The sequence below is a fragment of the Gavialis gangeticus genome, unplaced genomic scaffold (genome assembly GCF_001723915.1).
Source record: "Gavialis gangeticus isolate Ggan-Ray unplaced genomic scaffold, GavGan_comp1, whole genome shotgun sequence".
NCBI lineage: Eukaryota > Metazoa > Chordata > Crocodylia > Gavialidae > Gavialis > Gavialis gangeticus.
In genome coordinates, this window is record NW_017729022.1 from 72,868,187 (window position 1) to 72,882,666 (window position 14,480).

A 14,480-nucleotide genomic window follows, 5' to 3' on the forward strand; every position below is an offset into this window, starting at 1 on the left:
CAAACACTAGCATGCAGCATCCACAGGCACTTGTAGCTGACATCCTCTGTCTCTGTGGTATGAAAACCAGGATCGCACGTTCTGCATCTACTGAATTGGTTGGTATTGCAAGGCAATGTTTTGCCAAGTTGTAGAGATGCGGAAACCAATCAGAAACAGAATTTTGCAACTAAGTTATATTCAAAGATATCTGGCATTCTTTGACAAACTTCATGTAAGCACACATTTGTTGTCATGCTCTTTCTACCATCCAAGGACTGATTTAATTAGATGAGGATCAAAACTCTGAAAAGATGCATAATCTGTGTCAAAAATGGGAAAAGCACTAAAAAAAAAAGTAGGCAGCTCGTTGTTTAAATCTCAGTGGTATTGACTGAATATACCTGTAGTATCGATTTAACTTTGCAACTACTAACTGGAACAGTTCTTCTCTGCGCTGGTTTTCAGTTTGACAGTCTGAAAGTTGTTGTGATGCCATATCTTCAACCCAGTTTATCAAATCCATCAGCTTGTTGTGTGCTTGGCGAATGAAAACCTGCTGCCTTTCAAACCACATTGGAAGCTCTAAGAACCAGATCACATTTTCAGCCACAAACTTAATTTAATCTTCAATGTCACCCTGTTTTTAAGAGATTGTGTAGTTGAAGAATGCACTTTATGCTGGATGTGATTTCAAGCTCTTCTCACACAAATTGTTGGTACTACTTAATATTTTTGGCATGGTAACAAACTGCATTAAACCATTAAGTCCACCTTATAAGCATTGGTTCTGGTGGAAGCAGCATAGTTGCATGTATATCCCTGCTTTGATTGGCAATGGACTCTGGGTATCAAAGCTTATGGCCTGGACAATGTTTGAACACTTTTTTTTAAGGAGGAAACCAGTCTATTCACATCAGGAAGGTGTAGATATCATTTACTAAAGAAAGGAAAAGTGTGCATTGTAGGTAACATGAATTGCATTGGGCATCATTCCATGGAGCACATCAGAGAAAGCTTTACACATGTATGTTGCATTATTAGACAAATGCTGAGATCTTGTTAAATTATAAGCCATAGCTTACAACAACCTTCACAACACCTTGTGCTTCACTTGCAAAATTTACTGACCCGAGTTGAACTCTGCTTGAAAAACAGGTGGGTCACTGTGGCCTTTCTAGCTCCTGGGTACAAATAAAATGTGGAGTACAGTTATCCTGTGTATCTGTTGCTTTGTCTGCTACAATCAAAATTGATTCATGTTCCGTCAATGCAGATTTTGTAGACTGAACATGCAAACCAATACCCCTGGTAGATAATCCTGGTGAAGTTTGTTTGCACATGGGAAACTGGCAGCATTGGGTACGTGCTTGTTGAAGTACTCCCTTAGTTTTGGATTATCAATGTTTTCCAAACAGTATGTTGGCAGCAGTCAATGTTTCCACGAGCATTTCTTGTTAAACTGCTTTCAGTGGTCCTTTTAAACACTGAGGACATTATCATTTGTTTTTTGTTCTGACCTTCAGCCCCTGCAGAAGCCTTTCATTTTATATGAAATTTGGACCGTAAGGGGCTATCGATGCTGTTTTTCCTCGATATATCAAGAGTCACATTTATCAATTTATCACCTTCTGAATGTAAAGTTCCTATAAGGAATGACATTACATGATCCTGAGCTGAAATGTATTTAGCTTTTTCTTTTTATTTCTTTTCACTCATCTTCAGACTGCAGCATTGCATTTAACTTCTTAAAAGATGGCGCTAAAACATTTTCACTTCACTGACTGGCACCTTCACTTAGTCTATGTCACTAACAGACAGTAACTGTCAATCATGTGATCTATGGCTCCAGTGATCGTCACATTGTCTTTGTATTGCAGTAAGCATTGGGGCATTCTAAAACAGTGTATTACATTAATCAGGTGTATGAATAATTATATGAATGAGTTATAACGCATAATATATCATTCCTTATATTACATACACACACATATTATATGAATAATGTGCTGGGTTTTCTTTTAGGATGATTTTGTGCAAAATCATGAACAGTGCAATATTTTCTGGCAATCATGGACAATGCTGTTGTTTTTTTGTGGTTTCCACAAAAACCGTGAAGCTACAAATTAAGTAGATGCCCTACCACCATGCATTTCATGAAAATGGTCTGAGCTCCCCTGACTGCCTCAAGAACAGCCAAGAACCAACAGTTATGGCCTGGGATGTTGGAGACTCAGCTTTAACTCCCTGCTCTGCTTGAATCAGACTAGGACAATTAATGTCAGTCAACTGTCTATTTCAGGTTCTCTCACCTTTCTGGATCCAATAAATCTTTCCTGACAAAAGGGGCTATCAAAATTGCCGTATTCCAACAAATGTCTGGTTTCAACAAATCAGCATTTTCTGATGTTAAACAAATTCCCTTGAGAATGCCCGACTGGACCAAGCTAGCACCACTGGCAGCACCAGACTCTCCAAGTGGAAGGACAGAGAGCCACATATTCTTATGGCAAAACTCATGAGCTGAGCTGGAAAGTCCCAGAGAAAGGCAAATACTCTTCAATGAGGGAGTAGCAGGAATAGATGTCCTATTGGGCTCTTGGAGCCAAAAAAAACAGGTACTATGTATCCCTAATGGCAGTGACACTACAGAGCCATTACTGAATGTAGTTATGCACTAATGGAACATCAATTTGACAGAAGACTTGGATACACGTGAAACCTTCTGGAAAACAGGATTTTGCAAACAACATAACTTTTGATAAGAATTTCAGGAGCTAGACACATGAACTTTATGAGAAACAGACACCTAAATATATAGAACAGCAGGCAAAGTGATGGAGAGCTTTTTACGAGCATTAAATGATGGAAGGATTAGTATTGCCTGCAGTAGGAAAGCTGTGTACTGTACCATGGAGCAATTTTTTCTTCAAATTTGAGAACTTCCATGTGACAACATTAAAAGGGTGCAGAGAAAAAAACTGGTAACGTGGCAGATGGTTACACATGCACCCCAGCATATACACATGGCTAAAAGACTGTCATATGCTGAATTGAAGTAGCAAGTTGTTAGAATATCATTGAGGGAACACATACACCTGACAGAAAAGTTACTGTCAGCTGTTTAGAACAGAAATTTTAGAAAAATCAAGTTTACAAGATCAAAGCACAAAAACATCTGAAGAGATCTACTTACGTTGCAAACTTTAACATGCCCGACACATAGGTCTGCCAGTGAGCACAATAAAACAAGAACATTCCCACAAAACAACAGAAAAACATCCAGTCAGGATTTGTTCCTAGTCGAACTGCTATGCAGGCTCCAAGGGCTACAAAAACTGAAAGGTATGGATTAGCAGTGTCATACTCCCTGCAATTTTCAGAAGACAAATAATACACAAATTTCATTGCAATAGTATCAATAGTACAGTGAGCTTAAAAGGAGAGCATTTCCCAAACGTGAAACCTGAACCCCTTCAGGAAAATGGAACCCATGGGGGCTCTACAAAGTTTCACAATTTGTTGAAGATCTACACCTTTTAATTTATACACTCTGTCCCTCCCCAGTCTGCCCAGAGAGGCCTGCACCCATAGTCCAGGTAATGTTATAGGGATATGACTAGAGAACAGTATACAATGACTATAAGTGACAACATTTTGGAATGAAATTCTTGTTTTGAAACCAAATAAACCAACCCCACCATCATCAAGTGAAGAACAAACATGGGATCTCTCATCTTAAAATTGCCAGAAAATTTAGAAGTAGGTGAAAATGGTGGGAGCATGCAAAAGAAACACTATTGTGTAACCACAACAAAGCTAAGCATTTCTTTTGTTGCCTCGCGTGTAAAAGACCAAATATTTGTTTCAGTGGTAAAATAGTCTATTAAGTGTTTTACTCAACTAGGGACTCGATTCTTTCAGTCTCATAAGTGCTTATGTAATATTCTTTCTACATCTGAATGTTGTCATGTCTGAACAGATACTATAGTAGTTACGGCACTTTAAACTCTGTAAGAAATGGGGCTGAAAATGCCTGGTTTTACTACCTGTGAAAAACAGATTTCTGTACTGAAGGAAGTGACCAGTTAGCTGTACTAAATAGTTCAGACAAGATGAGAATAAGGACTTAAAAGGTGCTTGTCTAACACCTGTATCTCTTTGGGTTTACGCTGATGCCAGTCTATCAAGCTGAGTTAAAATTTTGAGTATAAATCAGCATTAAAAATGTGTTATGTGTTTAACTGACAGCCAACTACACACTGCAAATTGGAGTGAAAATAAGCAATGCATCACTTCTTAGGGCAAAGACACAAAAACATGCATCATGATATTTTTTAGATGGAACTAACTTTTTTCCATCTACCCATCCCAGTTTCCAGCAAGAAAGTAATTACCTGTGGAGACAGAATCACAACCATGGTCAAAAAGCTCCCCTAAGGGGGAACTACTATTTGTTCTTCTGGCTTGTTTCCCATCAATAGCATCCAGGGACTGGTACAGAAAGAGTCCTACTGCACACAAGAGGAATACCCAAAAAGGTGCCTGAAACAGAAGCATATTAAATAGTCAGTTATAGATTACCTGTGCTTAGTTAAAAATGTGTCACTGTTCATCCTCAACATTCTCTTTATTGAGCAAGTCTCCTGGCACAGAGCTGGTCCAAGTTAGCATTGTATTTCTAACCATGTACCAAACATGGAGTTGGTAGGCCAAATCACTGTTCAGTACTGCAATAACTCTACAGAAGGAAATTACCTAACATGTGCCAGTTATAATAATAAGGGTCTTCATTTTATCTACATTTGCAATGTCATTTAATGGACAAAGATCTGTTTACCCACACACCACTATATACAACAGTATCAAAATTACTTGGCTAATTTTTCCATCTCAATACTGAAACATTCATAAACTATTAGGAGTGATTCTATCCAGGTCTATGGATATGGTACCAGAACAAAAATGGCTCTCACATACACACAAAGAACACCAACTGTCTTTTATTTCTCAACAACCTCCTTGAAGATTCAAGCTTTGGAAAACTTCCATAAACAGTGGTTTAAATTCCCAGAAGATGATTTTCCTGGAAATAAATGGCAGCTAGACACCTATTTTCCATTTCTGCATTGGACAATCTTTCCAGTGTAAACTGAATGGTTCTCTAAACAATCAAGAGCAATATAAATATCCATCAACATAAATTGATCATTTATTAGTTCATGTTTTAAACTGAGTTTAGTGGTGTGTTATATAAAGTCAGGACTGGATGTTTAATTTAGAAGAACTTGCCATGATAGTGGTCCTTTTCAGAAGGGCTGATTTGGCTTTCTGAAATCAGGATATCCTCGTTTGTCTAGGAAATGATTTCTCTTGAATTCCCTTTTTCATATACCAAAATCTAGTTTTGGTACAGGTCAAACTTTATAGGTACAATTGTTACAAGATGTCACACTTTACATAATATTCAGAACTCCGGTTCAGGAAGAAAAATTCAAGCCTACGGGTCACAAACAAGGTATACACTTGAGATACAGAAAGAGCTACAGGGAGTTAAGAACAGTTTGTCATACTCTGTCCTATTACTCCTGGGCTCCCCTTTCCATTAGTGTAACAGGCCAGAATTTATATACTGTATATGATGTTATTACGAAAGATAAATCTTTTTAAAGGCTCCTGAGTGTATTTGAATGATAAAGGCCTATGTCTGCTTTGTACTGAATTTAATCATAACATTTAGAGAGAAGATTCAGGCTGGACATCAGGAGACCTTACTTTACAGTTAGGGCTGCCAGGCTCTGGAATGGGCTGGCTCCCAAGTGAGGTGGTACTCTCTCCTACTTTGGGGGGCGTCAGGGGGAGGCTGGACATATATTTGGGTGGGGTGATATGATCCCGGCACCCATTCCTGCCCCAGGGCAGGGGGTCGGACCTGATGATCTGTTTAGGTCCCTTCCAACCCTAAACACTATGATTTAAGATGACAGCAAATGTGTAATCCACTTTTTAAATAAATCTATATGTGGCTGACCAACCAAAGTTCTTGGACAATCAGGTAAGGGAAGAATTCTAACAGATTACATCTCATCATTATTTAAATTAAGATGTCCTGTCAACCTCTTCAGGAATATGGGCCCATTTTAGATTCCCAAAATATAGGATTTCAAAGTTTCTTTTTTAAACATGTTCACTGTCACTGCAGATGTTTTCCAACTTATGTTAGGATCATTATGTTAGTACCATTGCCATTTGAAATAGACTGGCATTCACAAATAATCCAGATTTTTTTACAATACTGTTACCTGCTCATCCATTTCATGTTGCTTCTCTCATCTCTGCTACTCCTTGGGCAGGTTCCACTCACTATGCCTACCAATATTTTAAGTATATATTCCTGATTTTGTTGCTATCCAGTGTTTGCCAAAGCTGTCCAAAATATACTAATTCATCATTCAAAGGAAAGGCGTGAAGTCACATATGAAGCCATGGACATCTGACCTTACACTGTAGCACGGACATCTGATCTTACACTGTAATTTATGCTTTATTAACAGCTCAATTCTTTTCAGGCATTATGTCCAAACTCTAGGCTCATGTACATAAAGAGACCTAAATGATAATTTATGGAGCAAGCGGCTTTAACACCCAAACAGGTCTCTGAAGAGTAATGTTAAAGAAAGGGATAATTAAAAGACATCCATTATCTTAAGGATTTCAACAGTACCCAGAAAATAAGAGCAGGGTTTGCTTCCAGTTGAAATGGGAGCATTTTGGTAGCAGGTGTAAGTGTATGGAAACCCCATGCAAGAGACTAAACTGATTCTAACATGCTCCGATTTTCCTTTTTAAAGCTATGTTAAGTATTTTTCCTTTTAGTTCAAGTAGGCAGAACGACATTTTTTACTCTCTTTATGCCAAACACAGAGGGACAGGCTTAAAACAAGCACCGTCCCTTCTAAATTTTGCATGCTAAGACATTATGTTCACCCTTATTCTTTGCCTCAGAAAAGGGTAAGTCACCACGAATTATCTTTAAGGAATAACTGATATCATCTTTAAGGAAGGTATATATTTAAATTTAAATTCAAAGTGTTATTTACATTTTGCAATGCACTGTCCAATACTTCTCCCTTCCTCCTCCACCTTCCCTAGGCTGGCTTTTGAAGTCAATGAAACCCTTGCTCTATGTCACTCAGTTTGGAAAGAACTTAGATCAGCAGTTCCCAAACTGTGGGTCGCAACCCCAGATGGGGGCACAACATCAGCAGATGGGGTCACAGGGGTGGGGAGTTGGGAGTGAGGGGCTATGCTGAGGAAAAGGGGCCATAAGTGGGGTCATGCTGAGGAAGCATTTGGAAAGCAGTGACTTAGGTCGATTCTCAGAAGTACTGCCCAGGCTGCTGCACCTGCCACCACAACCTGGCTGCAATGAATTCCCCACCTCAACTCTTTGCCAACAACTGAAATACACAGTTTTATAGTTTAGATCAGCGTTTTTCAATTTGTGCTCCATGGACCATAGGGCGTCCACAGACTATGTTTAAAGGGTCTGCGAAAGATGACTATGATCAATCAAAAGTATGTGAATAGCCACACTTACAATTCAAAGGGGTCTGCACCTTCATTCAAAGTTTTTTAGGGGTCCGCAAATGAAAATAAAAAGGTTGAAAACCACTGATTTAGATAAACTTAAAAATCAGTTCAGAGAATAACTATGACAGAATTATAAACTGTACTTTGTGCCAATTTTGTTAACAAAGATCCTCTTATCACTTAGCTCCCTCCCCCCACCTCTTATACAGTTACTGGAAGTACACAACCAGAGCTCAGATCACTACTGCTAAATAAGAGTCCACCCACATTTACCGTTTTACATTTTTTTCATATGGAATTTCCATATTCAACATGAGAACTTAAACAAAAGAAGTCTCATTGTCCAAGTTTCAACATGAGCATAATTGCTATTCAGTTCCATGTTGTTCTATGCAGCATGCTTTGTTTAATCTTTTAAATGAAGATTTCATGAAATATATAATGGAGAAAGCTGTAACAACAGCTGGATGCAGTATGCATAATCAACTGTACTTTGTTACAGAGAGGGAACATTATGACTGTCTCACAGTGCACAAACATTTCTGGTATTTTCCATTTTTTGAAAGCTAAATGCATCTCAGTCAGACCCAAATTGTTTTACTGGAATTGGTCTTTGGGCTCTTTTCAGAAGATTGCTAGGCGGGCATTGAGGATGCTCTCCTTAATCATCCTCAGTATTATAATTCCTCATTTTACATAAGGGAAGCTAGTTAGTTATGCCTGCAGTAATTAATGTACAAGAGTTTTCATAACCCCACAATCACTCAGTAGAACAAACAGAACAATGAAACAGTTTGATTTCTTAAATTCAGGAACCCTAGTTTCAAAGTTTAAGAGAACATGCTAGTATCGACATGTGTTACAACTTGGACACGTCACGTCACAAAAATTTACCCAATGAAAAATTGTTCTGTTAAACTAATTCCAGATTTGGGGAAAGACAAATAACTTTTATCTGTTTAGAATGTGTGGATACATCTGCCATAGGTTAAGTCAGTGGGGGACCAACCTTTTTGGCAGGCATGCCACATATAAGCCCTGTACCCTCCTAATGCCACTCTGATCCCTTCCCCCAGCACAATCTACTACTCTGTTTCTGGTTCCTGCCCAATCTGCAGCTCTGCTTTCTGCCTTATCTACCACATACCATGCACAGAGGCTGTGTTTTCTTATCAGTCACAGGAAAGACTATGAACAGACTGTTAATGCTATATATTTGCTGAGAAAGGGACAAAGCAACAGGCAGCTCTATAAAAAACTTGGGGAATTAGAGAAGGCATGGATCATTTTGCCCTTTGGTCATCAGTTCAAATTGAACCCAGGATGTTAACGACCAAAAGTCATTACTATCTGTATGCTTAGCAACTTTTATGAAACAAACTGGAGGTCTCAATTTTACTGATAGCAAACAGGTCTTGAGATCACAAAAGCTACCTCCGTAAGTAACCCCAGTCAGCACAGCCCTAACAAAAAAAAATACAAGGGTGTTTATATACATGCTCCTGGAGGCAGCGGAAGGGAGAGGTTTAATTAGAGTGGCTCCGAGAGCTGCTCTAGTTAAAGCGCCCAGAGCATCACATGCAACAGCATCCCTGTGCTGAAAGATGGTGATGGGGGCACTTCCACTGCCCCCACCACCATTTTTCAGCACAGAGACGCTGATACCAATACACATCACGATGGAGTCTGCTGGAACGCAGTAATTACCATGATCAGCAGACTCAGTTAATTGAGTCTGCTCCAAAGCACTGTAATTACAGAGCATCTGAGCAGTCTTGATGTACATGTATTGGCACCCTAGGAAACTGATACTTGGAAACTGAAATACCTTCATAGCTGTTAACTGGTGAAGCAACAGGATGACTATATACTACATCTGTCCAGTATTTCTTTGTCAGTGAGTGTAATTACTGTATGTGGCATCACTAGTGTGAATTTGAAACTGCATCAGTGTGTGTGTATTTTTATTATTGTTGCACTATGTAGAGGGGAAAAAAAAAAATAATATTTATCAAAGCTCTGTGGGGGATCCAACTGGAAGACTGGGAAGAAATATGAACTATCACACGGTATGTCCTAGATAATCTGATATGTGACAGAGGGAGATGAAATTAGGAATGAGGAGGAAGTAAAAAAAATATATATATATTAGAACTCCTGAGCCAATTTGATCCTTAGAGAATGCAAATCATTTGGCTATCTGCACCAATGAGATACTTAAATTCTAGAACTAGATCAACAATATGCTGTTAAGAACATAGCATTTCTTCCAGATACCTGGAGAAAAAATTAAACACAATCAATGAGAGAAGGATTTTAATGTTACTGTCTTCTGCAGACTGAAAACACCCACAGAATAGTTTTAAATGTGCAAGACATTTATTAATTAAATTTTAAGGGGTTGCAAAATATCAGTAAGAGGTCTATGAACTGAAAGACTACCTAAACTGGGCTGCCCAACTGGTGTCCTGTGAGTTGCATCCAGCCTGCAAGCTGCAGCCGGCATACAAAGGAAACTCCCTCATCCCTCCTTCTGCTCTTACTGCTAGGGTCTTCGGGCTCCCTCCTCCAACTTCCGTTTCTTGCCTCTACCCTGGGAGGTGTATGGGCGGTGGAAGAGGGGGGCAGGAAGAGAATGGCCACAGGGGACTAGGCAACCCATGGTGAGGACCATCCCCTCCCACCCACTGTGGCACAGCAGAGGGGGTGCAGCCTGTGGCCCACTAGCCATTCAGAAGTTGGACAGCCCTGATCTTGAATTCAAGAATTCTTGAAGTGCAGAGATTGAGTATAAAACAAAGGACACTGGTAAAACCACCATCCTGCCCAGAAATAAAAGAGAGTTACTCTTGCCACTCCTGAATTTTGTAGGTCTGCTCTTGTTGTACAAAGTCAGCTTGCAACAAGTCTCAAATCTATTTTGGTTAGGAATAATCCTTCACCCAAAGCTCAGGTCACACGGCCACATCTCAGTAGCATATTTTCATGCCACACAAATTTCTAAAGGTGACAAAAATGTGCCGATAATATGGAACAGGTGCACACAATGGGCAACTAAAGCAATATAGCAGAGTTCAGAAGGATTTGTTCCTGGAAACAAGTAATCACGAGATGGAAGTGGTAGGATAATAGAAGAGCTGACAGTCTGAAGCAAGGCAGTCTTTCCCTATAATTAAATAAAGTACTCAATCCTACTCATTAAATTATTATTTGGGAAAACACAGTGAAAGTAGCACAATAACTCCAACTGCATCTGCACTCCCTCAGATGCACAGAGGGTCAGCAGTGTCTGATCACAATGTCCCATTTTGCAGTCTCTTCGTAAAGTTAAGAAGGTTTTTTGCTCCCCTCCCTCACATTTTGGAATTCCCCGTGTAAATATGTACAGTCTAAGTCCTGTATTATTCTTCTCTGAAGGTTGATAATTTACTATAAAGCTCTGAAATCTTTTGCTCTCAGGACAGATCTGATTTTGTTTAAAAACAAAACAAAACTAAACAAGGTTTCCTTCTCTTAAAATGAGTATGCTATTAACTAGGTACTGAGTGCATCTACACTTGTGCTTTAATATACATTAGCCAATTTTAAGGCACATTAAAGCATCACCAAAAAGCCATGCTCTTTCACTAATGCACATTAAAATAGATAAACGTGTATTGTTCTAGTACCTCCCAATGGAGATACTAGATTTAACACATGCTACCTAAAGCACATTAATGAATGTGTAAATACGCCCACTGAATACTAGACAATATTTCTGAGTGTGGTTTTAAGAGATATTTAGAAAATGACCTCCTTGTCACCAAGACACACTTCTTAGCTTTTGTGTGACCACTGCACAATGAGCATTTAACCTTCCATTAACACTTGTCCTTCCCCATATTCCTACTTAAAAGGGCTTCTTTTCAATTTATTCTTTACCTACTAACATAATGACTTGCTCCATTTCCCTCCCCTACAATGCTCAATTCCTTTGCAGCTTGAGGATGGTCTCCTCTTTATCAAAAATCCCTTTTTACTTTCAGCAGCACTCATCATGGCACAACATGAATTCGCCTTCATAAGAGACCCAAGTACAAGGAAACACCACTGGACAGCTTTGGTCAAAAGGGCATTTGGTAGATTACATAGCCCCTTCCTCTACTACTGGGACCCAGAGTAAGTGCTTTACCCTGTAGGTCAGGCAGAGGCAATCTCACATACTTGAGTTGGGGAAGTGGCATACCTGAGTTTGGAAGAGTCAAGAATGGAGAAGGGGAAGAACAGGGACAGATACTTGCTTTGTTTCTCTCCTTTTCATACCTTCCAGACATCTCCAGCAAAACTAAAGCATGCTTGTACCTCTGCTTTGGCCAGGAGGTGCAAAGTGCATCAGTTTACCAGCACCACAACAGCTGGTTACAATCAAGGGTTATTACCTCCATACTTCCATTGACCCTTTCCATATCTAAAATCTGGGGCCCTTGAGTCTGTGGTTTTAAGTCTCTGTCTTATGACTGCATTTCTCTGGGGACCTTTGTGCGATAGTGATTTTAAAGAATGTCCCATAAAAGGGTTCTCTTACTTTTTATGAGAAAAGGCACAAAACTGGCCTGCAGGCTTTTCTACATGCCTACCTAGTTATCGTGCATTCATCACTCTACCATTTGAAGTATTTCTCAAGAAAACAAAGAATAAAAGTTCAAGCAGAGTTGCCTCTCTTGCTTCTCCCTCAACAGCTCCAGCTACTCCCTGATTAAAAATGGTAAATGACATCTGTGTTTGAGAGAGTTAGTTAGCTGTGTTAGTATGAAGCCAGGCAGAAGGCAGGGCAGGGTAGCACCTTAGAGATTAAAATTTGTTTAATTTAATATACTGATTACTTAGGCTGTGCCCATGCTGTCTCCCAAATTCCTCTTCTTTTTAATTTTGTTTCAGTTGCAAGAGACAGGAGACTCTTGCACCCCTGTAGTGTTTATCATGGGTATGGTGTTTAAAAAAAAAGAAAAAGAAAAAGAAAAAGAAAGAAAAAGAAAAAGAAAAATTGCGAGGAGGAAGACAAAAATTGAATTAAGATGCAACCTGTTATGGTTTGGGCATGAGTCAGCAAATGGAGAATCTATTTGTAGTGTTCTTGTAAAACTTCCTGCATACAACTGATCAAAATAGTTATCATAACACTGCCCCACAGTATAAGGGAATTAATATTTGCTCACCTTACAGGCCTCAGGAAGGTTTAATGCATTATAGGCAGCTGCTCTAAAGGCAGCAGAGTAGTGTATTGTGACAGATGAAGCTGTTGATGCCTTTGGATTCCCAGCAATCTGTTTTTTTCCCCCACAGACTATCTGCCTGTTATAACCCCTTGGGGGCAGAAGCAAGCCTTTTCATTAGGTGGCTGTACAATGTCTGGCACTGCCTGACCCTTGATCAGGCCCTGCAGCCATACAAGTTATAAGCAATAAGAGACTGACTGCACTTAAGGGCTGCCACAGACCTCCCAGGTCATCACCTCCCTCTACGCCAGCTGCATTGGACCTAGCTGGTTCTGAATTTCAGGCGTAGCAACCCAGCCAGTGCCTGCCCCCCATCACCAGGCAAGGCGGTGCTGGTTGCAGGGTCAGTGCCTGTCCTTGATCAGGCCCTGCAGCCATTCAAGTTATAAATAATAAGAGACGGCATCCACTTAAGAGCTGCCACATATCTTCCTGGTCTCATCACCTCCGCCTACCCCAGCAGCATCAGGGCTGGATGGTTCTAAATTTCAGGTTCAACGGCACCAGCGCTGGCCCCTATCACCCCCAGCCCTAGCGAGGGGGGGTGTGGGGGGAGCTGTGCTAGGTACAGGCTTGATGCCTGACCCTGATCAGGCTTTGCAGTGCAGGTTCTAGTTCAGAACTGCCACCCCTTCCTCCCCCTCCCCACCGCCAGTCCTAGCCATGGAGATGGGAGGGGTGGCTGTGCTGGGTGCCTGACCCTGAAACCATTCAGGGCTGGGTGACTGGGGCATTTCAGGAGAGACAGGAGAGGATTGCCTTGCTCTACTTTTCTCTTCTTGGCACTATTAGGGAAACTGTAAAAAAATTCATCAGATGTGCTGACAATCTTGAATTCACTAGGTGTGTTGAGAATCCTGAATTCTCAGAATTCAAAAGGCCAGATGTCCACAGAAAATCTGGGATCCCGATACTATGCCACATTTAGAACCCTAATGATTCAGTCAAATCCAACGCTTAGTTTTAACCACTGTCCCAGATGTCTCTCACCAGCCAACTAAGAGAGAGACCCAATGTCCGACACATTCACTAGTCTCTTACAAACTACATCAACAAGAATCTACAACTCCCAGTCTCACTTTCTGCCCTCTTTAAATAGAGGTTCAGTAGCCTTTCTCCAGTTATTTTCAGCTATGCTCACTAGGGTTGCCAGCACTGACTGAAGCTATTCCGGGAGATTTTTTTTCTAACATGACAAAATGTCATTATTTTAATTGTACTGTTCAACCTGTTCACAATATCCATCTCCCAGATTGCTGTCAGTAGTCACTGGGATATCTATGCCAATTCCTGTAGACTCTCAGCCAATCCAGGAGGGTTGGGCAACCCTAATGCTCACTTTCAGTAACATTATAAATAACATCTTTGATAAGCCCCTGGAAGGACTGAAGCCCCCATGTGCTGGAAACACCCCAGTGTGCTGGAGCCAAAAAATAATCCTTGCCTTGAAAGTTATACCATCAAAAAATCATGGCCCAAGAAAGCCTCGATACAATTTGCAACACAGAATATTTGCAATTCAGTCTCTAACCACTGAGTGAATCCTGCCCTGACCCCTGTTTGCCTGTGGTTCTCTTTCCTGAGGTTTTATTACAATTGCATCATATGAATCTTGGATAATAATTATAATATATCCATGTTTATCGTGAATTC

At 40.2% G+C, this 14,480-nt stretch overlaps 1 protein-coding gene across 1 annotated transcript in view; it reads right to left on the reverse strand.

The window, feature by feature from the left end:
* The window catches only part of CHPT1 (choline phosphotransferase 1), a 44,502-nt gene that overhangs the window by 14,135 nt on the left and 15,887 nt on the right, over positions 1-14,480 (reverse strand). Inside the window, exons 2-3 of the mRNA XM_019515373.1 lie at positions 4,377-4,524; positions 3,176-3,317 (exon numbers count right to left, since the gene is read on the reverse strand). Of these exons, the coding sequence (XP_019370918.1) occupies positions 3,176-3,317; positions 4,377-4,524 (290 nt within the window). The remainder of the gene's footprint in view (positions 1-3,175; positions 3,318-4,376; positions 4,525-14,480) is intronic.